Source organism: Xenopus tropicalis, chromosome 2, assembly GCF_000004195.4.
Source record: "Xenopus tropicalis strain Nigerian chromosome 2, UCB_Xtro_10.0, whole genome shotgun sequence".
Taxonomy (NCBI): Eukaryota; Metazoa; Chordata; class Amphibia; order Anura; family Pipidae; genus Xenopus; species Xenopus tropicalis.
In genome coordinates, this window is record NC_030678.2 from 46205524 (window position 1) to 46231781 (window position 26258).

Sequence of the window (26258 nt, forward strand, 5' to 3'; positions counted from 1 at the left end):
TGTGAGTGTGTGTAAGTGCAAAAAAACCCCACCTTACTTGTCCTTAAGCAGGGATCGCAGTCCTGGTCCTCCTGCTGCAGTCTTCATTCGGGGCCGGCGCTTGGGGGGGAAAACAGGAAGGAGGAAGTGAAGACCAAGCAGCAGACGCGATTGCGTCTGCTGCTTGGGGGTCAGCCCTGTGACGATCGTGTCGCAGGGCCGACATGACAGCCCCCCTGGCTCGTTGCCCAGGGGCTGTCATCGCTAAGAACTCTCGCACATGCCATTTCTGCAGAGAGTACCTTTATCTGCCAAACAATGTACGGTGCAGGTTGTTGGCAGATAAAGCCTTTTACTGTAACAACGTACGCCGTACGTTGTTGGCAGTAAAAGGGTTAAAAATATATAAATAATAATAATACAATACTACTACTATTACTACTAATAGTAATAATAATAAATATATACATAAACACACAGGCACCAACCCATCTACCCAGTTCTGAAACAAGAAAAGAAAACTATACATCATTTGGATTTCCCTTTATTGATAGCTTTAGTTCTGAAATATCAAACCTTTAAAGATGCAATCAGCATATAAATTAGGGAATCCATTATTTTAACTTTTCCTTAATAAAAAAAAGGAAAGTGAAAATAATAATACATATGCGCAAAACATGTACATTATTTTACATATATCACATATTAAAGTTATAAAATGTATAAAATCAACACTCTTTCACATGTTAAAATATTGTACAATAAAAGTAATGTTCTTCCCTATCCGTATAACAAGAACCTAATGTGCACATAACATGTGCACCTAATACTAAAAATCAGTTATTTTATTTTCCATATGGAAACAATATTAATATCTGTTAAAGCCACTAAATATTCCATTGTTGGGTCCACAGTCACCACATTTATTAGTGTCTTTTCCACCTTCTCTTTCGGAGAAAAAAGTATTGGCCAACTGAGAATCTATGAACAGAAAAATATTGAATTTGTTAGACATCTTCTATATAATAGCATTATGCCATCTTTTCCCCATATATGTCTAACGGAAAAATGATACTATACTATTAAGGCTTTACTGACCTAACTGTTTTAGATCTTAAACTCACATTGTCCTGGGCTTCCAGGTCAAAACACTGCCTTCCAGAAAAATAGAACGGGGGTGTTATCTAACACAATGACAATGAAGTGCAGCTAAATAGGGTCATAACTGAATACTTTAAAGCAATATTTCCCTATGTTTTAGCATGATACTATTGTACAGTTATACATATTCTCAATACCAGAGTTTTCAGTTCAAGCAGTCATGGCTTAAATAGATCCTCTAAAGCTTAATCCCCTGTGCTCCTGTCCCAGCACAATAGTAGTGAATCAAAACACAATATGGAGGAAGCAGAGCTATGCCGCAATTAACTTTATTGGTTTTGTACCACACTACACGTTTCAGGCTAGCATATCCTTTATCAAGTATGTAGATATGTAGATATGCATATTCTCTTGTTATAAGACAAACAAGAGGGAAATTGTTAACATAACTTGCCTTTTTTAGGGAATGCATGGGTTGGGCCAACGGTCTGGTTGTTAAGTTACAGAAAGTATACTATTTTGGCCAGCTTCCAGGTGAATTTCTTTTTAATAAAATAAAAAAAACTTTATAAATTAAAGTGTTTGCTCTTTGGAAATTAAAGTCTTTAGGGTGTAAGTAAAAAAACATAACCATGCTAATGAAAAATGTGTTTAGTCATAGGAGGTAACTGGGAAATGAGGTACAACAGCTTAGCAAGAATGATTTAATAAACTAGGTCAGTGCTGTCCAACTGGCGGCCCGCGGGCCACATGCAGCCCTCGACCCCCCTCTGTGTGGCCCCCCACCTGTCTGGCTGCTTTGATGGCTTAACTTTGTGTTAGCTTTAAATGGTACTGAGATTAACTGGCCCCCTGCATGGTTCTCACCTCAGATTCAGGCTGTAATCCCTCTGTATTGTTTAAAAATGTAATCCCCTGTGTTGTTCACACCTTTTAATATTTGCATTGTTCACCCCCTGCAGTGTTCACACCTCAGGCTATATTCACCCACATTGTTCACCTCTTCACACCTCAGACATTGTATGTACTGCCTGGCCTATGCTGCCTGTGTATAGGCAGCATAGGGTAGGCAGAGTATGGCACATAGGCAGCATAGGGCAGGGAGGGTATGGCACCCACAGGCAGCATAGGGCAGGGAGGGTATGGCACCCACAGGCAGCATAGGACAGGCAGAGTATGGCACACACAGGCAGCATAGGACAGGCAGAGTTATGCCTGTGTGTGCCATACTCTGCCTGCCCTATGCTGCCTGTGGGAGGTGAACCTGGCAGGGGTTTGTTCTGGGAGTTTGTTAGCAGTTGGAAATAGCCATTAAATGGTCCCTAAGGTGTGTAATTATATGCTGGGGGTTGCTGTGCTATCCACAGGGGAGGAGGAGGCATATGGATTTAAGGGTGTGTCTTAATATGACATAATATACTGTAATTCTTTAACATATGAATGATGGTTGATATCCCTGCAGCGACCATTGTGATAAAATTTGTGTGGTTTGAAGTGGGTGTGGTTAAAAATGGGGGAGTGGCCAAAACGTGCTTCCATTAGTGGCCCTCCACCATGTATGCGAGAGAAATTCCGGCCCTCGGCACCGCAGAAGTTGGACAGCACTGAACTAGGTTATCACTCTTCAGTGACTGTTTGGAAACCTTATTAAGGTACTATAGTAAGAACATTTAACAGATCACTTATGGAGGGATCTCAAAATTTCCAACACACATCTGACACTAGCCTGCTGCTTACTAAAGATGCCTGCTCTTTCCCAGAAGCCCTTTTCAAATTTTTAACCTGCACCTACCCTGACCCCTCTGATGACAAGGGGCAGATTCATCAAAGTAAGAGTTCGAATGCCGAAATTGGTAAATATGATAATTACGATACGATAATTTCTGATGATCGGAAAGGTCACGAAAATGCTTACGAAAAAATCGTAATAGCCATGATAATATCGTGGTACGATCCGAAAGTCATTAAATTTTTGTATCCGAACGATTGTAAATGGCGGAAAAACCTTTCTGACTTTGATCTTTCTGTGCATGATTTTGAAAGCCTCCCATAGGACTCAATGGCACTCTGCAGCTCCAACCTGGCCCAAGGAAAGTCTCCCATAGGGCTCAATGGCACTCTGCAGCTCCAACCTGGCCCAAGGAAAGTCTCCCATAGGGCTCAATGGCACTCTGCAGCTCCAACCCGGCCCAAGGAAAGTCTCCCATAGGGCTCAATGGCACTCTGCAGCTCCAACCCGGCCCAAGGAAAGTCTCCCATAGGGCTCAATGGCACTCTGCAGCTCCAACCTGGCCCAAGGAAAGTCTCCCATAGGGCTCAATGGCACTCTGCAGCTCCAACCTGGCCCAAGGAAAGTCTCCCATAGGGCTCAATGGCACTCTGCAGCTCCAACCCGGCCCAAGGAAAGTCTCCCATAGGGCTCAATGGCACTCTGCAGCTCCAACCTGGCCCAAGGAAAGTCACAATACCGAAGCTTAAATGAATCCAAAACTTTCATACTCTGCATGACAAATACGATTTTGTTGCATAAATTTTGTCCCAAAGTATGAAAAAGTTGCACAAATTAACGAAAATAACGCAGAAAATATGCACAGTTCTATAAATTAGAAAAAATACAAATTATTTGTATTCGGACTCATTCGTACTTTCATAAATGTGCCCCTAAGAGTTGGCATGGATTGTCACTGGAAGGGAGGAGGTTGGTATGAGTGTGTCATCAACATGGAAGGGCCTTGCTTTAATAACAGCCCACTGCCTGCTCCAAGGCAAATTTCTCTGCACAAACATGTCTGGCCCACAGGTTTAGGGATTACCCACCTATTACTAGTGTCTGTATCTTAAATACCAAATATTGCTTTACATAGATAAGGTGAATACCTTTGTGGGTTCTTTAACAACACTGCATAATTTGCCTCTCTGTAGGTCTGCTTTGCAGGAATCAAGGTCATATATCCAAATCTTTCCATCTTCATCACCACAAAAAACACAGTATCTCTCTGTAAAAAAAATAAAAGACATGAGGGTTGATTTACTAAAGGTCGATAAGTTTTATTGCATGTATTTTTGCGTTAAAATTGAGGCGGAAAAAAATGCGCGATTTGCTTAAGTATTATCGCATGCGTTAATTAGCGAGCAGAAATAATACTAACGCATGATTCACAAACACTTAGATGCGCTAAATATCGCATTTGTCTGTGCAAAAAATAACACCTACTTGAGGCAGGCGGTAATTATAGAAAAGTACAGTTCATGAGCTTTTGGCAACACAATATGGACTTTGCAGTGGGATTTATTTAAGTCTGTGTTGGCCCCAGAGTGATGCAGCCTCCAGTTTGCAGGGAAATGGTCATTTTCATAAAAGTAGTTTTACAAAAGTAATGGCGTGTATGGCTTTTCGCACGCGGCGACTATTTGTGCGCAATGCGTTGATTAGCACGCGTTCCGTGAAATACCGCATAGAAATAGTCTTCACAACTTAAATAACGCAAGCAGCATCGCGTCTAAATTAACGCAAGTATGCTTTTAGTGAATCGTGAAAGACGCGAAAAATTGGACGCAATAACATTTTTAACACATGCTATAAATAGCGCACGTTTTAACGCACTTTAGTGAATCAGCCCTATGTTTTTAAAAAAATGTATATGGTGTAGCATGGTTGGGAAAATCATAGAAGGAAAGTATATCCCTCCCAGAATCCTTTATGAAGTAGCACAGAAGGCTGTGAAATTAAGGCTGATGCCACATGTGGCGTTTTTCCGCTGCGTTTTTTCTCTGCCTAAAAACGCCGCACAAGCCACACAGCCCCTGACTATGGTGTTTTTCAGCCTAGTACTGGTGACGCAAGCAAATCCCGTTTCCATGGTGCTAATAGTGCGAAATAGCAAAAAACGCAGCGTATTTCCGCTAGGTCTGGCAGCTGCCTTTGCGTATACATAGGAATAGCTTGCTTTGCAAATACTGGCGTATTTCGGCCTACGCTTGAAAAATCCGTGCTAAGGCGTTTTCTAGCGTATTTCCGCATTGTGTGGTTTGCTTCGCGTCTTTCCAAGTTATTTCTATGGATGATGGCATCAGCCTAAGGGTCTGTGCAGCTGTGAGGGCTGATTAGCCTCACCTGTAGTTAAAAATTGCTCCAAGTGTAGTGTCTGGGCTGCTTTCTCCTAGGAGAGAAGTGAGACACTGGAGCTGCATTGTGGGACTTATCCTGTTTGGGACCTGTTGGGAACTGTTTTCCTCTGAGAGCCAGAGGAATATTTATCCACAGAGGAGGACTGAGGGACTGAAGTGCAGCTGCTTCTGAGAAAGCACAGGAATACTCCAAAAGACTGTGACTGTAACCTGCATTTACCTATATTGGCTTATTCTGCCCAAGTGTGGCTGTGTGCGTCCCCTGGGAAGGACAGTTTTCAGTTCATCGAGACTGCTACTTTTTGATTGTATTTGGCATATCAGCTGTATGATTTCTGTCAAGCCTGCTGTGTTAAATAAACTTACACCAAAATTCAGCTTGTGTACCTGTCTCTTATGTGTGTGAAAGGAGCTGCCGCTTCTACCTAAAGAGCTAAATCCTCACAATGCATCTATTTATCATTCCTCAACTTGCAAAGTCAGCCCCATATAGAAGCATTATATTCTTTTGATAATGTAGATATGGTTTCTGAATAGCTTCCAAGTAAAGGGAGTCTATGGGAGCACAAATACACTGTGCAGATGCAACATCTTACTTTGCAGGGACAGGTTCACCAACTATTGTTCCATTCACATAAGATGGAGTGCTTCCACCAGTATAAAGTACCTATAAGGGTAAGGTGCCTCCTGGTGTAAAGGCCCCCAACTGCCAGGGGCCCAAAAATGTGCCACTTCTCACTGCTTCACAGATTTGCCAAAGGTATTTTTGTTTTTTTGCATACAGGAGGACTCCTGACTAGGGATGTAGCGAACATCGCCAAAAATGTTCACGAACCCGTTCGCGGACTTTCGCCAAAACTCGCAAATATTCGCGAACTTTGCGAACCCCATAGACTTCAATGGGAAGGCGAACTTTAAAACCTAGAAAAGCCATTTCTGGCCAGAAAACTGATTTTAAAGTTGTTTAAAGGGTGCCACGACCTGGACAGCGGCATGCAGGAGGGGGATCAAGGGCAAAAATTTATCTGAAAAATACTTTGTAAAAAAAACGCCAAAAAAAAAAAAACGCAAGCTATTCCTATGTATACGCAAAGGCGAAAAACCGAAGCGAAAAAACGCGGCGGAAAAAACCGAGGCAAACAAACGTGGCGCAAAAAAAAACCGCGGCGAACCCAAAATGGCGAACATCTCCAAAAGTTCGTGAATTTGCGGACTTGCGAACACCCGATGTTCGCGCGAATTAGTTCGCCAGCGAACAGTTCGCTACATCTCTACTCCTGACAGCTATTAGTGCATAAAAACATAATATAAAATTTAGCAATTAATCTAAATCTACAAACAACTTTTTTTTTTAACAGAATGTAAAATATGTTTTTGTTACTTTTGATGTAAAGTTCTCTGTGATATAATTCACCGCTCTGCTTTGTATTGGATATTTTATTTGATGTCCCACGGAGCAGTTTAGTTGCCTGCAATAGATCTCTGCTATCACAGGCAACGAACCACTCCAAAAAGAAAGAAAGATTGCCAGTGCTCAGTTTGCCTTTAAAAATAATTTTTACGAAAAATGAGGGGTTAGTACCACATTTTGACCAAAATATGGTACTAAAATATTTTGGCCGAAGTGTGGTACTAACACCTCATTTTTCGTAAAAATTATTTTTAAAGGCAAACTAAGCGCTGGCACTCTTTCTTTCGCTGTATAAATAATGGCTTTTTATCATTTCTAGCAGCTGGTCAACTCCAGAATGTGGGTTAGACCGAGCGCTGGCACAGGAGTGTTTCTAGCAGCTGGTCAGCACTACAGCATGGGTTAGACTGAGCACTGGTGATTTCTTTCTGTGTTTTGTGTACAAATTGTAGCCAAATATTGCTTCTAGCTGCTATGTAGCCTTTAAACTAATGAACTACTTTCATGTGTATGTTAATGAGCTGGGGCTTAAAAAGCTCCCTTGAGCTAAAGGTAGGTGCAACAGGGTCTTACTACTCACATTGTTTGCTGGGGGACTTTATTTTCATTTCATCTCAATGTTAAGAGGCAGTGTTGGACTCACGTACAATGAGGGGCCTTGACGTGGCACGTGAGCTTCAATATTTTGGCCAAAATGTGGTACTAACACCTAATTTTTCGTAAAAATTAATTTTAAAGGCAAACTAAGCGCTGGAAATCTTTCTTTCTTTTTGTGTATAAATAATGTCTTTTTATCGTTTCTAGCAGCTGGTCAACTCCAGAATGTGGGTTAGACAGAGCGCTGGCACAAGAGTGTTTCTAGCAGCTGGTGAACACTACAGCGTAGGTTAGACTGAGCGCTGGCGATTTTCTTTCTGTGTTTTGTGGACTAACCACTCCAAAATGGCTTTCCACTGACGCCAATAGAAGTGGGCGGTGAAAAGCCCTTTGCATCGCTTTGGTATTCTAAAGCCTTGCAAAGTTTCCTCCTGCAAGCAACTTTGCTCGACTTCAGAAAACCAAAGCAATGCAAAGGGTTTTCTACCCGTAATTCCTATTGTTGCCAGTGGAAAGGCATTTTGGAGTGGTTAGTGGCCTATGATAGCAGAGATCTATACGTGTGACTTGTGTGTCATTGTGAGGGTAATGATTTGTATTGACTGTTTTTAATTAAGGGTAGGTGGGGTTTGATTCACATAATTTTCTTTGTATTTGCATTTTCCCTCTTGTAGCATATGATTAAGTGCTGGGTAAGCATGAAATGTGTTAGGCAATACATATGGGGTTGTTATTGTTAATGGAATGAAATTTAAATTATTTTTTTTCAACTAATATTAAGTAGTGTATGTATATAATATATATATATATATATATATATATATATATATATATATATAATATTATATATATGGAAAAACAAAAAGCAAGAAACACAAGAATTTCAGAACTCTTCAAACTTTTTGTTTGGTCTCAGCAGTGCTGCTCATATCTGTGAATCCTCCAGATCAAACCTGAGAAAGCCAGTCTAAGGGGCTGATTTACTAACCCACGAATCCGACCCGAATTGGAAAAGTTCCGACTTGAAAATGAACATTTTGCGACTTTTTCGTATGTTTTGCGATTTTTTCGGATTCTGTACGAATTTTTCGTTACCAATACGATTTTTGCGTAAAAACGCGAGTTTTTCGTATCCATTACGAAAGTTGCGTAAAAAGTTGCGCATTTTGCGTAGCGTTAAAACTTACGCGAAAAATGCGCAACTTTTCGCGTAAGTTTTAACGCTACGCAAAATGCGCAACTTTTTACGCAACTTTCGTAATGGATAGGAAAACTCGCGTTTTTACGCAAAAATCGTATTGGATCCGAAAAATTCGTAAAGAATCCGAAAAAATCGCAAAGTACCGATCATTACGAAAAAAACGCAATCGGACTCCATTCGACCCGTTCGTGGGTAAGTAAATCAGCCCCTAAATATTATGGTAGTGAAAAATATGGGGCAAAACAGCCCATTAAATAATATGGCAAATACCTGGAGAAGTACTAAGAACAAGGTATGGTGTTTCTGAGCTTGACCATTTCATTTGAGCTAAAATGACTGCATCCAGTTTTTTAACATTCTTAGTTTTTCGGGTCTTTAAAGTCTTCTCCCAGCTCCACAGGTATATAGATCCTTGCATTACACTTTTTGAAGCTATTGGATAAAAACACAATGATGATAGTGATTCACATACAGATGAACAAGGTAGAAAGGCATTTTGTTATATGGATAACTTATTTCTAACCGTAAATACCTTAATATTACATGTACAATCAAAAATGCTTGATCTGAGACACTACACACAGAACTTATTATCGGCCTTTTGTACAGGAAATTTGCTGTTATTTAAAGGAGAATGAAAGGATAAGTCACTTGGGGGTGCCAAAATGTTAGGCACCCCCAAGTGACTTTAATCGCTTACCTTGTACCCCGGGCTGGTGCCCCTGTTAAGAGAGAACAGCACCAGCCCGAGGTAGCAGCGAGCGCTTCCTCCTTCCACATTGGCGCGCTTGCGCATTAGAGTGAAAAGCCGAACTTTAACAACAAAGTTGGCTTTTCACTCTACTGCACATGCGCTGGCTCAGGGATTTCGCCGTAGAAGAAACGCGGAAGAAGGAAACGCTCGCTACAGGTACCCCAGGCTGGTGCTGTTTTCTCCTAACAGGGGCACCAGCCCGGGGTACAAGGTAAGCGATTTAAGTCACTTAGGGGTGCCTAACATTTTGCCACCCCCAAGTGACATAGCTTTTCCTTCTCCTTTTAAGGGGAACAGTCACTATTATAAATAATTAGTGGGCAACCAGCTGGCCCATGGGTGGTCAAATATCGAATCTAGCAACACACACAAATAAGTGCAGGTAACAGATCTCAAGTAGTGATAGAGAGGTGTAGTCCCTTGTACTTATAGGGCTGCTGATGCACCCACTGCTGATGGCAGTAATCTGCACAGTGGAAGCACACAGCTTAAAGCTTCTATTTCTCTGACAAAATTTTGGATGCAGCTTTTCAAAATTACAAATGCATTTCACTTACAATTTCTAAGTTCTGCATATTTCATGTACAAAAAAGCATGAAAGCATTAAAAAGAGTCCATATTCTCAAAGCAAATGCCACTTGGCTGTTAGGAAGTCCACTAGAAATCATTTTTTTGCTTGTTGCCTTTAAAATGACATTGGGTGAGTGGGAGACTTTTGGAAACAAACTGAGCAGTAAATGTTCCAAAGTTCAGGCAGAAAATATTAGTAAGGTGATTAACAGTCCCATTAAACTGCAGGAAATATTTGCTTTTCATATCTAAATGGATGCTCACAGGTAGAAAATGAAAAATGTAACATACCTATAATATCTTCATTTAGAAAAGCTAGGCTGTCTATGACATGAAAGTCGTTATCCTTTCTTTCTTCTTTGTATATTGGAAAATTGAGTTCTACTTCATATGACCTGTAAGCATAGAAATAATAAAAAAATTAAAAATATATCCTTTGTGAAATACAGTGTTCTACAGCATGTGCTTCCTTTTTAAAACTCCAACAAAAATTACAATGAAATTACTACAGCAGTTATTTCTAAGTAATTATCACAAGAGAAGCTCATTACATATATAGCTTAGTCAGGACATTTATAGCTCAATGACACCATAATGTCAGAGGTCTACTACTCTCCACTGCCTGGTATGGAGCCAGGAGTAAATAAGCTATATGAAAATAAACTACTGGTTTTGGGTGGGTAGAGAGCACACTAAAAAAATTAACTTCTTTAAGGGCTGTCCAATTTGATACCCGGGGGCCACATGTTGCTCCTGCAATGATTTCTATAATCCCGGTCTCTGAAATAGGGTATTTTTGGCCCCAGCATGGAAAAAGCTGGGCAGTACTATGTTATATAAACAACTATATACCATGTAACATCTGCTAAGGCTAACAAGAAAATTGCAACAATTACGGGGAAATACTAAAAGATGCTGATACTTCAGCTTAACATTTTTATCCATCCTACTTAATTATATTAAAGCCTCTTCAGGACACAGAGATAGACAAACCCTTGGACAACTTTTGATATTTTTTGTACTCTTAGATTTATGTAAATGTAACTATAAAACAAAAGCATTACAGGTTCACCAAAAAATTACCGTCTTCCTTGTTTCTTGTCTAGTCTGATATCCCAGGCAAAGCATCCATCTTCGCAGGCAGCCACCAAGAACTCATCAGGACAAGAAGGAACCAGACACATTCTTAGAGGAACTGACGTAGTGTCCAGTGTCAGCAACTGACTAGAAAATTAGATACATGTGGATTCTACATCTTTGTTTTTGTTTTTTAACTTCATCTAACAGAAATGTTAAGAGGTCTAAACTCAAGTAAATAAAAGAAATGTAATTCTAAGCAAATTTTCTAAACAGACTACAAATTAAGGTTAGCTGTAACACTGTAAGAGACAATAGCACTATATAAATAATAATAAAATAGACTTCCTCTAAGCAAGTTTTAAGTTGATCTATCTTATAAGATACTAACAGGTAATATAAAGGAATAGAAAATGTGGGGTGTTCATTATCATACAATGATCCTGGAAGTAAAGGTTGTGTGCAAGTGGTGTGGGCTATTAAGTCCTGTAAAATTAGTTTGGAGCCATACCTAGGTCTAAAGTTGTAGTCACAATCTGGAACACCGATATCCCATAAGATGATTCGCTTATCATATGATCCAGCTGAAGGGGCGGGTTTAAAAAAAAAAAAAAAAAAAAGTAAACATATTACATTAACCATTCTGGAACAAAGAAAACATATTGGGTAAAAGATTATCTGTGAAGCACAGAGGACAAAAGGAAATAGTATGGGTAGGTAAAGAGGCCATAATAAGCAGCAGGTATGCACATATTATTTACCAATTATGTCCTGACAAAATGAGGACTACTGCAGATTTATCCAGTATTCATCCACTGACGCAGTGGTGGGGTGGTGAGTCATTTAAAAACACAAGGGCAAATTTGTACCTGGGCAGTAACTCATGGCAACCAATCAAATAATAGCTTTTAGTGTTCAACCTGCAGCTGGCTGGAAAAAAATCTAACCATTGGCTGGTTGCTATGGATTATTGGCAAGGTGCAAATATGCCCAGTGTTTATAAATGAGCCCCAGTTTGTTCTCTTTATGTATCTAGACTCTGCCAATTATAGTCTTTGCAGATTATTGTACACAGTATTATATAAACAGGTAACTTCACAAATTAAAAGTGGTAAATACCTAATTTCACCGTAATATATTTGGGGAAAATGTCCAAACATTAAATTTGCTTAGCAATTATGTCCGACATGATGAGTACAACATTATTTACATAAAACAGTCAAACCCAGGACTGTCATCAAATTACTGCAAAATGACCCAAGTACTACTGACACTAGTGTATAGTCAATCAACGAAATACCTATAAATTCCTATACCTGTAATCATTGTGGTGTTTCCTAACTGCTTGCGAAGGGTGTAAAAACAAACAAAAACCATTCTATTTATACTCGTGTGGGTCACCTTTATAATTTTGTTTTGTGTTACTATATTTTTAGGGGAAAAGGGATCAAAAGCTTCAGTTGCAAAAGACACTAAATAGGGCAATAAATGATGGTCCTATAGTGTGACCAGCGTGATAAGCTAAAATTTATGTATGGCCATGAGATTGCATTATAAGAAACTACTGCAAATACTAGCAGTACTAAATAAATAAAAATATTGTGAGAGATGCAATAAAAAAAAGATTATTTGGTGTATTTCCAACAGTGTAAAAGGTGGGATACAAGTAGCACTGGGTAAAATGCCTGCTTTTGCAGCAGGTGATGCTGTGTTTAAGTTACTGGCTTAGGAAAAGCCAAATTAATAGCTCCCTGGAGTGAATGGAGGGAGAGCAGGATAGACCCTCCATTCCAAACTCCAGTTATTGTTTTCAGTTGGCCAGCTGTAGGGAGCTGCCTGATTAGGCTGCAGGTGAGCAGCAAATAAAAGGGCTGTGTGATTACACAGGGGTTTGAGTTGAAGTTGGTTCTAGACTCAGTAAAGGTCACTCTCAGAGTGGGGCACAGGGCAGGAAGGTTGCCTGCCTGTGTCAGGAACTCCCAGAGGAGCTGGGGTGCCTCCTGCCACTGAAAGGAGCAGAGGGAGTTGTGACCAGGTGGATGAGAAACCCTGTAAAGGTTCAAGAGTGTGGAAGTAACCTTGGAAGGTGAGAGCCCTGAAGAAGGGACAAACCATATCCATGAACTGTATGTTGATGAACTGTGTTCCTTTAAGATTTATGTTGGGAAGAATTTGCCCTAAATAAACCTGTGTTTTGCCTAAAGACATGGTGTCCCTGTCTCTGATCCAGATCCTTTGCATGCCTGCCTACCATTGCTAATTCCCCCAAAATTACGTGCACAGGCAGTCAAGCATGTCACAATATGCACACATCATTCATATAAAGAAAGAAATTTGTTGACAATTTCATGAAAAATATAACCTCAAGATTGGGAACTTACTGAAAAGGAAGGTGTCCTGCTTTGGGCTAAAACACATGATCGATATTGCCTTTTTATGTGCCTTTATTTCACCATAGCATAAGCTGACTTTGGCATGGATTATTCTTACAACTCCATGTTTTCCACCAGCTGCCAATACATTGATCTTTCGCTTTTGCTCATCTTTGCCTATCATAGTTAATGTAGTCCAAACCAATGTGAAAAATTCCTAAGATATCAAAGTTAAAAAAATAAAGTAAAAATTACATACTTTCTCCAGCATAAAAATTCTTCTGATCAACGGTCAATAGAAATGAATTGCATGTGTAACTGAATAATATATGTAATTGAATTTGGAAGGCTCAAACAAGATATTAATGTGGACTAATGCTTTTATTGATTATTTGGGTGTTAAACAGGAAATGCCTGGGAAGATTTTAAATAGCATCCCTGGTTTGTAAGTTTTAGGGAAAATAAACTTACCTCTCCTGTCACTTTGTATTTTTTCATAACTTTTCCAGTTTCACAGTCAATGATACAGACAGAGTCCCCACCACAGGTTGCTACAGCTAAGGGATGAAGTATTAAGCAAACATCATTAAATCACAACAGAAGTCTATTATTAAAAGGATGGGGGGGGGGGGTAGTCTTTTCAAAACAAATACAGTCATAAAAAGTTTTAGTGTACAAAATAGCTGTGTTAGTATCAGTAGTTGATAAAACAAAGTTAATCCATTAGCAGATAGAAGACAAAATGGGCAGCAATACCTAGTTGACACAGATAATCACTTTTATAATTTGGTCATACTATAACTTCTAATTGGCCAAACATGCAAGCAAAATTTGAACAACACACACAGCTACACTAAAAAAAAAAAGCAGTTCTTCAGATGCAGCAAAGATACAAAAATATTAGATATTTTGTGACTGCCTGGTCAGGCTGTATTTGGCAGTAATCAGTAATAAAGTTTCTGTGCTTCTATCACTTACTATATTGCACCTTTTAGATGCTGCAAACACTTGTATAAAAAGTTATACACATCTTTTAGAAATCAGTCTAGCTGTAGTAAATTAGCGCAAGATATTTAAGTTCCGAAACAGCATTACAACCTGTGATAGCTTCTATGTAAGCTTTGCCCAGTGTTGATAAATGACCCCCATTGACTATTGTAAAGGAGGCTAAACAATTACTGCTGGCATTGCAATTTCCTACCTTTCGGGGAACTGGAGTCCAAAATAGGCTCAAACGCACAAGCCCATAGCTGGGTCTTGAAATCCTCACAGCTGTTGTTTTTACTGTGGCACTGAAGGAAGTGGAGGGGTTCAATGTTGTCAAGTGCTTTCTAAAATAAAGTAAAAATATGTTGTAATTTGCACCTTGACAGCAATCAATAAAAAGAATGGAACCTTATCCACCAAAGGAATTCATGATTGCTCAAACATTTGTTTGGTATCACCTTCAAAGGGAGAAATACTGTGTTCCTAGATATGAGGGCTCATTTACACTTTCATTAAAGGTGCTTGTATCCAAATGTGCTCTGTGCACTTTTTTTAAAAAATTTTTTTGAGTGCTGTTTCAGCTACTGACACATCGGGGCTGATTCATCAAAGTACGAGTTTGAATTCCAAAATGGGTAAAATTCAGATTAGATACGATAACTTGTGATGATCGCATATCATATTGGCGATCCGAAAGTCACAAAATTTTCGTATCTGACTTTGATCCTTCTGTGCATGTTTTTGGAAGCCTCCCATAAAACCCAATGGCACACTGCAACTCCAACCTGGCCCAAGGAAAGTCATGATACCGAAGCTTGAATGAATTGGAAATTTTTGTACTCGGCATGCAAAGTACAAAAAAGTTGCGCAAATTAACTAAAAAGTCGCAAAAAATATGCACAGTACGAAAACTTAAAAAAAACGTATTTTTTGTATTCGGAAGCTATCGTACTTTGATAAATGAGCCCCATGGTGTGGTGTGAACCCAGGAGCTACCGTCACGTCTGAGGCCCGTGGTGGTTTAATAATGACTTATGTATATATTACATATATATTATATATATATATATATATATACACACAGTATATATATACATATTAATATATTATTAAAATAAATGGCTTAAAAGGGGGTTTGGGCACAAGCACTTACCTGGATAATTTTTGGTGTCAATGAAAGCTTTTGTTTCCCATTAATCTTGGCACTGCTTTCATTACTTTGTTTTTTAGATGGTGTGGATTTCAAAGCTACTTTAGGAGACTTAGTCTCTGTAGATTTACTTGGGGTTCCCTGTGTGCTGGTCTCTTGTTTACGCTTGATTGGTGTCAAAGACAATGGGCTGTTCTGCAGTCTGTTTGACTTTCGGGGTGACAAAGGTATTGACTGCAATTCATGTTGGATTCGGGTTCTCTTGGTAGGAGATCCCTCTGTGCAATCATCTGCACTATCACGTTTTTTACCAGAACATCCAAGTGCCTTACAAAAGGAAAAAAAAAAAAAAGCTATACAAAAAACTCAAAACTCAATGCTCTACAATTTGCTTTACATTTTTTTTTTTTTTACATAAAAGGTGATGCTTTGTATTACAAATAATTGTAATTACATTAATTAAATCTACTTCAACATTAAACAGCTTTAAAAAAGTGGAAACTATCTAAAATGAACTAGCCAAAAATAGTGAAACAGTATGCTAAAAAAATACTTACTTGCTCACTCATAGTATCTTCATTTGTTGTCTGTAGAAGAGAATGAGTGTCAATCTTCTGGTTATTAGACAGGGAGGAGATTAGTTGTCTTGCTATGATTTCCACCTATTTTAAAATTAAAAACAAGAAAAATATTGTGAAACTGCAATCTACAGTGAGGCAAGCATCAAATCCAGGATTCGGGTTTAGTATTTTTGCACCCCTTTGTTTTACCCCACCTGTAAAACCAGCATATAGTGTCGTGGTTTGAACTACCAACACTTTAAAATTGCCTCCATTAATACTGTATTCAAGTCATAGCCTTGTAATTTGTGCCTGCATTGGAGAAACTTTAGCATTTATTTCAGTCAATATATTTAGGGTGATGGCACACAGCCAGATTTGTCACCCGCGGTTAAATCTGGGCTAACACAGACAACAAATCTCCCCTGAATGCTTTCCCACCATCAGACAACAAATCTCCCCTAAATGCTTTCCCACCATCACTAAAGTGAATCACCAGTGGCAAAACATACGCAGCAAAGTCGTGCCATTTGCTCTTGAGGAAATTTCAGGTAACTTTGGATAACAAACCTCTGCTTATATTTTGCCACAGGCAATGCACTTTATTGCAACTTTGGAAATGAAACACTGCGTATCTTTTGCCACCAGAGTATTTTTTTTTCTTTGTTTTAACTACACAAAATTGATAGCTATCTAGTGCCGATTCATTCAGTTGCATGAGTGTTTTGGACTAGGTACATTTTTGGTTACTCTATAGTGTTTTAGCCTGGTCTACATGAAAGTGCAGCCAATATATAATCATTTCATGGTGCAGTGAAAAAAACTTGATGCAGTTATTTGTAAAGCACTTACTTTCCACCTCACAAATTCTTTCAGAGAACTTGGTCCATATTTGATATTATTCACTACAGACTTTATAAAATCTTTAGCCACAGCATTGATCTTCTGTGATGAAGGCTTGTCAGGGAGATTGTCTTTGAACTTACTGTCCCAGTGTGCCTCAACCTGCAAACAGATTTATATACATAAAGAGATGAGCAGGAACTAAGGAATGAGAAAGCATACCATACTACATTTTTCATCTCTAGGACAGTCACTGACTGAGTGAAAAAATTAATTAAAAATAGGATGAAGAAAGACTTGACATAGCATATGAAGTGCCAGAGCCTTGTAAGATTGTATCGCACTGGGTATCCTTGCAGAGCTTTATAAATAAAACTACACAAACATAAATACTTACCCTGTTGCTTAACTCCCTGTGATTCACAAACCGAACATGATTTGCTAATGATGTTATGTCCTTATTATTCAGCCTTCTGAGTTTAGGTAGAAGACAAAATACCTTGTAATTATCGCTGACCTAAAATTGATAACCAAAACACATCCCTGTGTTACCTTTAAATTATGATTAGCAGCATTCTCATATTTAAATCATAAAACCAGTACATTTTTATTTATTTATTTTACATTTAATTCAAGGTTATTAGGTTTCCCACAAATGGAAGTAACCCCTCCTCAGGAAATTAATTTCAGGCTACATTGTCTCCTGTGCCTTGTACCTTATTAAGCAAAGCAGAAGCAACCAGAGTTTTTGCACAAGGCTACTACAGTTGGAAATAACTTACCGTTAAGTATATATTATCTTCATATATAACCTCCTCCAGGTTTGGAAACTGCTTTAACACAGTAACATCTTCAACATGATTGTCAGCAAAGTTTAGAATTCTTAAATTATGGAGACCAAGATTGTCAGGAAGTTCAGAAAGAGTGTTGTGGGAAATATCCAGTTCATCAAGATTTACCATTTGTGAAAATAGTTTTGGGTCAATATCTTTCATTTCTAAATGCATCTTGGATAAACTAGAAGAAATAAAAATCACAGAGAATAAAATATATTTTACCATAAACACGCTACAATTTCATGGATGGATTTTCATTAGGGCTTGGGCTAAGGATAAGCTCCCCCAACAGATTGCCTGCATGCAGGTAAAATAAAGTTCATATAATAGCAGGACAGAGTACTGCACTCATCAAGATTACATGCAATAAGATTTATTAAACAAAATCCGTGTTGATCAACGTGTTGATCATTCCATGGTTATCTTCCTCGCTTTTATCAGCTTTGCAATATATATATATATATATATATATATATATATATATATATATATATATATATATATATATATATATACATATACACACACACACACACACACAGGTATGGGATCTGTTATCCAGAAAGTTCCAAATTACAGAAAGGCTATCTCCCATAGACTTCATTATAAGAAAATAATCAAAAAGTTTAAAAATAATTTCCTTTTTCTCTGTAATAATAAAACAGCACCTTGTACTTGATCCCAACTAAGATATAATTAATCCTTATTGGAGGTTAAACAATCCTATTTGGTTTAAATGATGTTTTAATGATTTTTTAGTAGACTTAAGGTATGGAGATCCAAATTACGGAAAGATCCCTTATCCAGAAAGCCCTGGGTCCCAAGAATTCTGGATAACAGGTCCCAACACACAACTACTAATCCAGCAGGTAAAGAGGAAATACCTAGACAAAAAACTGGAGTAAAATAAAAAGTATAGCTATTTTGCCCAGCACTTTTTCATTTATTTGGTAACGTTGTTTGCTTGAAATTCCTTTATAACTGTAGGCAAAATTACTGAAAGCCATGCATATAAATTACCATCAATTTATATTGTTTAAGCTCATGACACAGAATCAGAAAAACTTACTTCAGTTTTTTCAGATCTTTTAGATGAATGGATTTAGGAAGCCCTTCCTTCAGCAGGACGTCAGCAGTAATTTTGCTCATTTTGAATTACTGTTGCTTCTTCATACACCTATGTACTTGTCTTCTCTTCTCAGGTGTTAATATCTTTGTAAAGATTAAAAAGAATATGATGGGTAAGTGCATGTGTATTAGAGTAAAAAGGCCAGCTTTTTGTGTCAATCTTTGATTTTTTACTCTACTGCGCATGCACCTGCCTAGACTAAAATGGAAAAAAAGAAGGAAGAAGCCAAACAAGATGGTAACCATAAACTTCTACAAAAATACCCTGGACCAATGCTGCTTTTACCCAACATGAGCACTGGTCCCAGGTATCAGGTGATTATTATCAACGGGGATGGGGGGGGGGCAAACATTTTAGCACCTAGCCCAGTGTTTATACCTTTTGGTCTCCTTTAATTAAGGAATATCTATGATTTTTATTTCTTGCACAGAACAAAAAATAAAACAACTAGTAAAACAGATTACCAGTCAGCAGATAAGTCCTCTGCATAATGACCTGCCCTAATATCAAAGCCACAGTTGCAAGGATGTATCCTTCCCCACCAAAGCAAAACATCAAAAATAACACTTTTCCTAGAAGTGAGAGACACTTCTGTGCCTGTGATGCCTATGACTGTTTATGCCCATACAGTATTGATATGATAGTCACTTCTAGACACGGAGGAAAAAATCAATGGCTGTAAATGCCAGATAAATATATATTTTTAAAACTAAACTTAAAGACTACCTTTTGGAGCACTCACCCAGCACCTGATCTGGGAACTAGCACCTATATTGTAGTGTCACCCATTGTGACCTACAGCACTTATATTTGCCTATTTGTGTCTGTTAGTTACCCTCCCATATAGATTGTAAGCTCTACGGGGCAGGGACCTCCATCCTCTTGTGTCTTTGACTCTTAACTTATTGCAACTGTATTTATCTTGTATCTATCTGTATTTATTGTTGTACTTTGTATTTATCTATTATTATCTTAATAATCCCGTTTATATTAATGTATTCTACTGTACAGCGCTGCGTACATAAGTAGCGCTTTATAAATAAAGATATACAAGATATACATACAATTAGCTTTTATGTGTTTAAGCGACCAATCCTTTTGCTACTAGAATGTACCCAGAAAAGAGCATTGCCCTTTAAATAGCCCCACCACATATTGCAAAGTGAAGCCTATAATGCCGAATAGGCAAGTAATACAGCGCTAAATAGCGGGACACTTACTTCCTGCTGGCTTCCACTCCCGGGGAACTCTCATGCAGCGGCTACTTTTTCCTTCGAACTTCTATCTCCCGCTAGCATGACATCACTTCCGGGGTTGGTACTATTACCCGGAAGTTGCTAATAGATGCAATTGCTGTGTTTTAGTGTGTTTAGTCGCCTATGGCCGAGGTTGTTTGCGATGCCTGGAAGGGCTGTGGGTGTAAAGGGATCCGGTCCTGTTTATTGTGTGAGCGTGGGGCAACGGGGGCACCTAAGGGGCTTCATAAGGTACTTAGCAACTGGGGATGTGACCACGTTGTCCGACCTGCTTGCTTTGCGATGAGACGCCTCTGGCTATTGGTTGGTGGGAATAGTAACAAGGCAGCAGCAAGTTCGCCGTCAGTTGTCTTAATTAGATATTGGCTTATATAGGACAGTGAATTGCATCTTAGCAATATGTATGCTTTAAAAATGGTGGAGTTAATTTGTGATACAAATGCAATGTGTTTATCCCTTTCTGTACTCTGGCTGTGACTCTTGAAACATTGTAGCAGAAGTCAGGTTTGTTAATCAGCTGCCATGGCTACATTGTTTCAGAAGTGAGAACCAGCAGGTCAGCTCCACTGGGCCAGCTTTGGGTTAATCCTGCAAAGTTTAAACAATTCAGTTGTGGTAATTTGTTATAAAGGTAGTGCAACACAAGAAATAGCCACACTGCATTTATCAAAACACAATTGCATCCCCTTGGGCAGGTGAGGGCAAACAATTCAAGTGCTGAGAGTATATCAGTGTGGCACTTGTGTAGATAGTCATGTGGTACAGTTCATGGATGAAAATAATGTTAAACTGAAATTTAGTTTTACTTTTTCATTAAACCAGTTTAATTAAACCAATCACTCCAGTTAGTATACAATATGTACTTTGCAAATGTGCTTTAATTAAAATGTAGATTCTGTATGCACATCTATTCAAAAACATGGTGTTACTGAAACAACAATGCAGAGTAAATGCAGAGCTAGTCATGGATTCCCACCCCCTCCTATACAATAGAACTTTAAATGATCTCATTATAATAAAGCACAGAGAAAAAGCATCTGGAGATGTCTTCCTAGTGCAATATACATGTTTGGTTTCTTGATTCTCTGTGGTAGGTGGTATCAGGGTTGCCTTTGTTATCACTATGATCAGGGCAAAATAAAGCTTACTGCCCCTGAAATACATACCGACGACAAAGCAGGAGCAAAGCACCATGTTTTCTGCATCTTACCCACCTAGAATTCACATCCGGCCCCTGCAGGGGAAATTATTGAAATTAATTGCTTCTTGTCCAGAATGCACTGCTGCCTGGGCCCTGATGCACAATATACTGGAGGATAATTATTTGAACCTAGGAGTCCCTTAAACACCTTTACCTTGCACATAAAATAGATCTCATGGCCCCAGTGCTGCAAGGATGCATAAGGGAAGAGCACCAAGGGAGGAGTAGTTTAAGTACATTGGTCCCTTGTGCCCTGTAATTTGCACGTTGGGTTACATTTTCTATCCAGTGCAAAGTCACAAGTGCCTTAAAGTGCTTTGTCATCATGTTGCAGTAGCACATCGGCTATCCCAGACCCACTGTCTCCCCCAAAGAATATTAGGCTTATGTCAGGCTTTAGTACTACTGCCATGAGAGAGAAAATGCCCACTTCATTGGTCACTGCTTCCCATAGTAATGTATCAGAAATTGTTTGTTAGAATAGCACCAAATCCACAGTACAGCAAATGGTACTGGAGGGTCATTTTGTTACGGGTGCAATCAGCCATCATACTATGGAGAAATTTAATTTTTCTTGCCCTTCCTGTTGCACATTTATGGGTAGCTTAGGAAACTATGCACCTGGGTACTTCCTGGGTGTGGTTGAATATGCATAGAAAGCTTTGTACTGTGGTTTACAAATGAATGATTTGGGTAACAAATATATTCATGTGTAGTCTCTGACCAGTTTGGCTCCATGAAGTCTGGCTCATTGGTTCTTTTGAATAGAATATATCATTTTTCACCCCCTGTTGTGATTTTCACACTATTTTGGGACTAGCATTTTACTTCTTTGTTCTTTGTTGATAACTGCATTTACTGTCTATTGTTTGTATACCCTACACATAGGCAAACATACACTGGAAATGTGTGCAGTCTACAACCAGTCTTCATTATTATTCCAAATAATTCAATTATATTGCAGATCTTAACAGTCAAGGCACTTATTGTTACTGCTACTTTTGTCACCTGAGATTTTTCTGATATACGTCACTTTTCCAAGCAAATGTTATGGGAGACCTTGCATTCATAAAAAAAAACATATTCCATTGGTCTCCAAATCAGCCATGGATAGCACTTCTATAGATTCTGGCAGATACTGTTCTTATTGATTACTGGGGAAATGCTGAGCTCCTTGGTAAATATAGCAGGTCATACAGACACAGGCAAATGATCACTGGCATCACTGCCATATGCTTTAGAGTTTATATTTAATGTACTTTATGCTATTTAAGCAGCATACAAGGCTTGCTGTGGGCATATAACTTTCTGATAGTTTGTTTCTGTTTGGTCTTCTGTTGATATGTATGAGTAGATATTGCCATATTTGCTGCATCAGCTGTATGACCATGTAATATACACCTTCATATTTTATTCATGGGAAACAAATGGATATTAAGGCAAAATTAACCACTGAGTTATTGTTACCTCTTAACATATTTTGTTTATTCTGCAGAAATTACCTTTCATATACAGTCCATTAGAAGGCATAGCAAAGGGACTTGATGGCTGCTGGTTTCATTTCCCAGGTGTGTATCTGATACAAGACTTTGTGACGGAGGATGAGGAACAACACTTGGTAAATTTTATGGATCAAGAAGAGTGGCGGCTTTCGCAGTCTGGACGAAGGAAGCAGGTAAAATATTTTGCACATACTGGACGTTGTTTGATTTTACAGATTTTAGCAGATTTGCTTTTTTTCTATACGAAGTAAACTGATGATTGGGTGCTATAGATTAATGCACTAATGCAAATGTGGCCACTTTTAGCACACGAGCCCCATCATCCATTAGAGCTGTGGAATCAATTTTCTGATAATTCAGAAATAAATTACTTTTAATTGCATTATCTGTATTCTTCTGCTTAAAGGACTTTGGTCCAAAGGTGAACTTCAAGAAACAGAAGCTAAGAGTTGGTAATTTCTCAGGTCTTCCTAATGTTAGCCAAGTGATTTGGGAAAGGATGAAGCAGCACACTGTCCTTGAAGGATTCCTGCCTGTTGAACAGTGCAATCTGGATTACCATTCAGAGAGAGGCTCGTCCATTGATCCACACTTTGATGACTCTTGGCTTTGGGGTGAACGTCTGGTTAGCCTAAATCTTCTTTCTGATACTGTGTTCACCATGACAAGCGATGATGTAAGTAGCCTTCAACTGATGCCGGTTCTACAGGAAGGATCGGAACTAAATTCAACCAGTTCAGATGGTAACAATGCTAGTGATATGAACCATACACAGAATCCAGGATATAGTAAATCTCAGGCCAAGCATGTTCCCTACTGCGATGTGGAAGTAGCCATACGTTTACCACGAAGGTCTTTGGTGGTTTTATACGGAGATGCCCGATACAAATGGAAACATGCCATTCATCGTGAAAACATAGAGCACCGGCGAGTTTGTAGCACTTTTAGGGAACTGTCAAAAGAGTTCAGCTTGGGTGGAAAGAAAGAAAAACTCGGGGAAATGTTAGTGAATATAGCTCTTAGCTTCCAGGGGAAACCAATATAAACTGGGAATTGTTGTCTAAATGTTTTATGCTATTTGCATTCAGTTGTTTCACTGGGGCTTTGTCATAACATTTACATTGAAATTATACATTTTTAACATAAGCATATATGGCTGATCAGGCGGTGGCTCTGTTGATATGGATACATTTTCAATCTGCCCATTCATATGGTTGTCGGAATTTCTTTAATATGATTGATTAGCCTTTTGGACATATTGAATCATTGCAGTCACTGGATCATTGAAAATTCAGAATTCTCATCTTGGGAAATTAACTTTGTGCCCCATGTGTTCTTTGGCTGATTGGATTTTATTTCCAGTTCAATCAATATTTGGCTAGTGCACCACCTAGCCAAAGGCTAGTAACTGTCATGAGTGTCTGATCTGATAACCAGGTTCTGCTGGTGTTTGGGCAATATTTGTGCACCAATTAACTAGAAAACATGGTGAATATATACACTATTCAGTCTTGATCTCCACAATTAACCTCCTCCCAAGATGTATGATGTTTGTTGTTGGGCACAATGCAGAAAAGTGACTTCCTAATATCACTTTTTCTGCAATTAATTGCTTTTATTTTTTTCCCAATGATGTTTTAAAACAAAGTATTTTTTCCTCATGAGTGGGTTTTGGCAAAGAATGAAAAACTTACCACCTTAAACCTGGCAAACATTTTATTTATGGCAAAAAAAGACACTTTTCCTTTCCTGCAATCAGTTTGGCCAACAGAAAACAGGTGATTAATCTGCCCCTCTTTATATTATTTATAAAACAAATAATTTTTATTTTAATTAAGATGTCTATAGTGCCAAAGTGCCTGACATTTTCTCTTAAGACAATTATATTTCAGAGCAGCAAATATGAATATGTAATGGTATTTTGTTAATTAAAGGGGTAGTGATACTTTTATTTATGTCAATATCCCTTTAACAAACCCTCTGTTCCTCCCCTGGACCCCCATTACAGTCCAGTGTCACCAATATCCCAGCAGTCAGTGCTTGTTTTTTTATATTTATTTATATTTGTCTTCAGCCTGTCTGAACTTTGCCCTGCTTTCTGTCTGACATCAACTTCTAAAGCATAAATTTAACAGTGGGCAACTTATCTCCCTGTGTGCAGAATGTGGCAGAATTATAGGGGTCATTTAAGACCCCGGGGGTTGTAAGATCACTATAAGGGACTTAGTGCTCATCTACAGAGCACTTGCGCCCCCTTGATACTACGTTCTGCACTAAGCCCCGGATAAAAAAAAATCTGATGCTCGATGAAGTACACAGTGATGGGAATACACAGCCCAGCCCGAATGCAGACTGCTTGTACTGCCGCTCTTACCTTGCGCCTTAGAATGACGCCTGATTTCCTCCCCCGGCCACCCCTTTTGAATCTAACGCGGGCTGCACTACATCAAAGAGCAGTCTGCAGGTCCCTGTGCTCCAAAATGGAGTGCAGGGGCCTCAGTTTACTATTGTGCTACATTTTATCAGGGGTGAGTCAAGCCGACCGGGCACCCTAGGCAACCCAGTCGGCCACATCCCATGCGTATGTGAATGCATGCACTATGCTGTTGCGGGGGAGGGAGTCATTGCCCTTGCTGCGTAATGACAAGTGATGGGGGCAATGACAAGGGAGTGTGGGTTAGGTGTAGGCAGTAGAGGTTACCTGCTTGGCACCACCCCCCCATCATTGCGCTCTAGGCAGGTGCCTCTTTTGCCTACCCCTTGTTCTGACCCTGCCTGTGGTTCATTGTAAAGTAGGCAGTTATCATGGGGCTGCATTTGCATTATATTGAGCCTTTCCAAATATCTTTTATCAGAAGCAAACCAATATCATTCCCTACCAACTCAGTGCTACCTCTGCTCATTGAGATGCCATTTCATGTACTGTTCTTACTTGAATGCTAACTTATGTTGTGCTTCTCACTGGCGATGAGGGGAATTCTTTATAATAAAAGAGAGAATGCCCCTCTAATGTATTTGCTTCCAAACTGCAGTTGGGGACTTATTTACAATATACTTCTAGAAACCCATCTTGAAGGACTGTCAGAGCGAAGTTTGGGATGAATAGGGGCCATGCTCAAATGTTAATCCTCAATGAATAACTGAAAACCACTGCTTTAATGTCTCTGGCAGCATATTGATTTTAATGAATGTATACGTTTTATTACGTAATAAATCTATGCATATAAAAGCCAAACTTGCATATTACTGATCTGCATTTCTACCTCTTCTCTAACACACAGTGGAGTACACTGAAATCTTACATTTTTAGGCACAAATGGTCCTTTCCTGTGGAGTGTACAGCTTAAAAATTTGGCCCAAGGTACATGATGATGTAGCAGCTTGCCCAAGGCCACAGGTTCCATGTCTCCTTGTTTCCCTCCATGTTCCCTGTTGGGCACATTATATTTTGTCATTTTACCCTGGGGTCAAAATGAATAATAAATAATTTTAAGTAATAACAGTTTTTATTAGGAATTCATACATATTCAAATGAGTCCTCTAAATATTTAACTACTACTTCCAGCATCCCACTAGTTCAGCAACAATAGGAAGGACATGTTAT

At 38.9% G+C, this 26258-nt stretch overlaps 2 protein-coding genes across 6 annotated transcripts; one reads left to right on the plus strand and one right to left on the minus strand.

Moving 5' to 3' along the window:
- Positions 1-507: 507 nt before the first annotated feature.
- Positions 508-20002, minus strand: lrwd1 (leucine-rich repeats and WD repeat domain containing 1). 2 transcript variants are annotated; one of them, XM_031895679.1, is made up of 16 exons: positions 19916-20002; positions 18636-18778; positions 17513-17747; positions 17128-17247; positions 16740-16892; positions 15885-15989; positions 15331-15654; positions 14392-14521; positions 13662-13747; positions 13200-13407; positions 11330-11402; positions 10825-10965; positions 10033-10136; positions 8688-8849; positions 3958-4076; positions 508-960 (listed from the first exon to the last, which is right to left on the minus strand). In XM_031895679.1, the coding sequence occupies exons 2-16, from the start codon at positions 18713-18715 to the stop codon at positions 820-822; spliced, it is 2181 nt and encodes a 726-aa protein (XP_031751539.1). In that variant the 5' UTR covers positions 18716-18778; positions 19916-20002; the 3' UTR covers positions 508-819. The 2 variants fall into 2 exon arrangements, with proteins under 2 accessions (XP_031751539.1, NP_001120130.1); NM_001126658.1 differs by lacking the exon at positions 15885-15989 and having other exon boundaries at positions 19916-19938.
- Positions 19919-25889, plus strand: alkbh4 (alkB homolog 4, lysine demethylase). Of its 4 annotated transcripts, none has more exons than XM_018091489.2 (3): positions 19919-20008; positions 22648-22827; positions 23061-25889. In XM_018091489.2, exons 2-3 carry the CDS (start codon positions 22780-22782, stop codon positions 23697-23699), a joined length of 687 nt encoding a protein of 228 aa, XP_017946978.1. In that variant the 5' UTR covers positions 19919-20008; positions 22648-22779; the 3' UTR covers positions 23700-25889. The 4 variants fall into 4 exon arrangements, with proteins under 4 accessions (XP_017946978.1, XP_002942310.1, XP_004911705.4 ...); XM_002942264.5 differs by lacking the exon at positions 19919-20008 and adding an exon at positions 20056-20182; XM_004911648.4 differs by lacking the exon at positions 19919-20008 and adding an exon at positions 20059-20141.
- Positions 25890-26258: the final 369 nt, after the last annotated feature.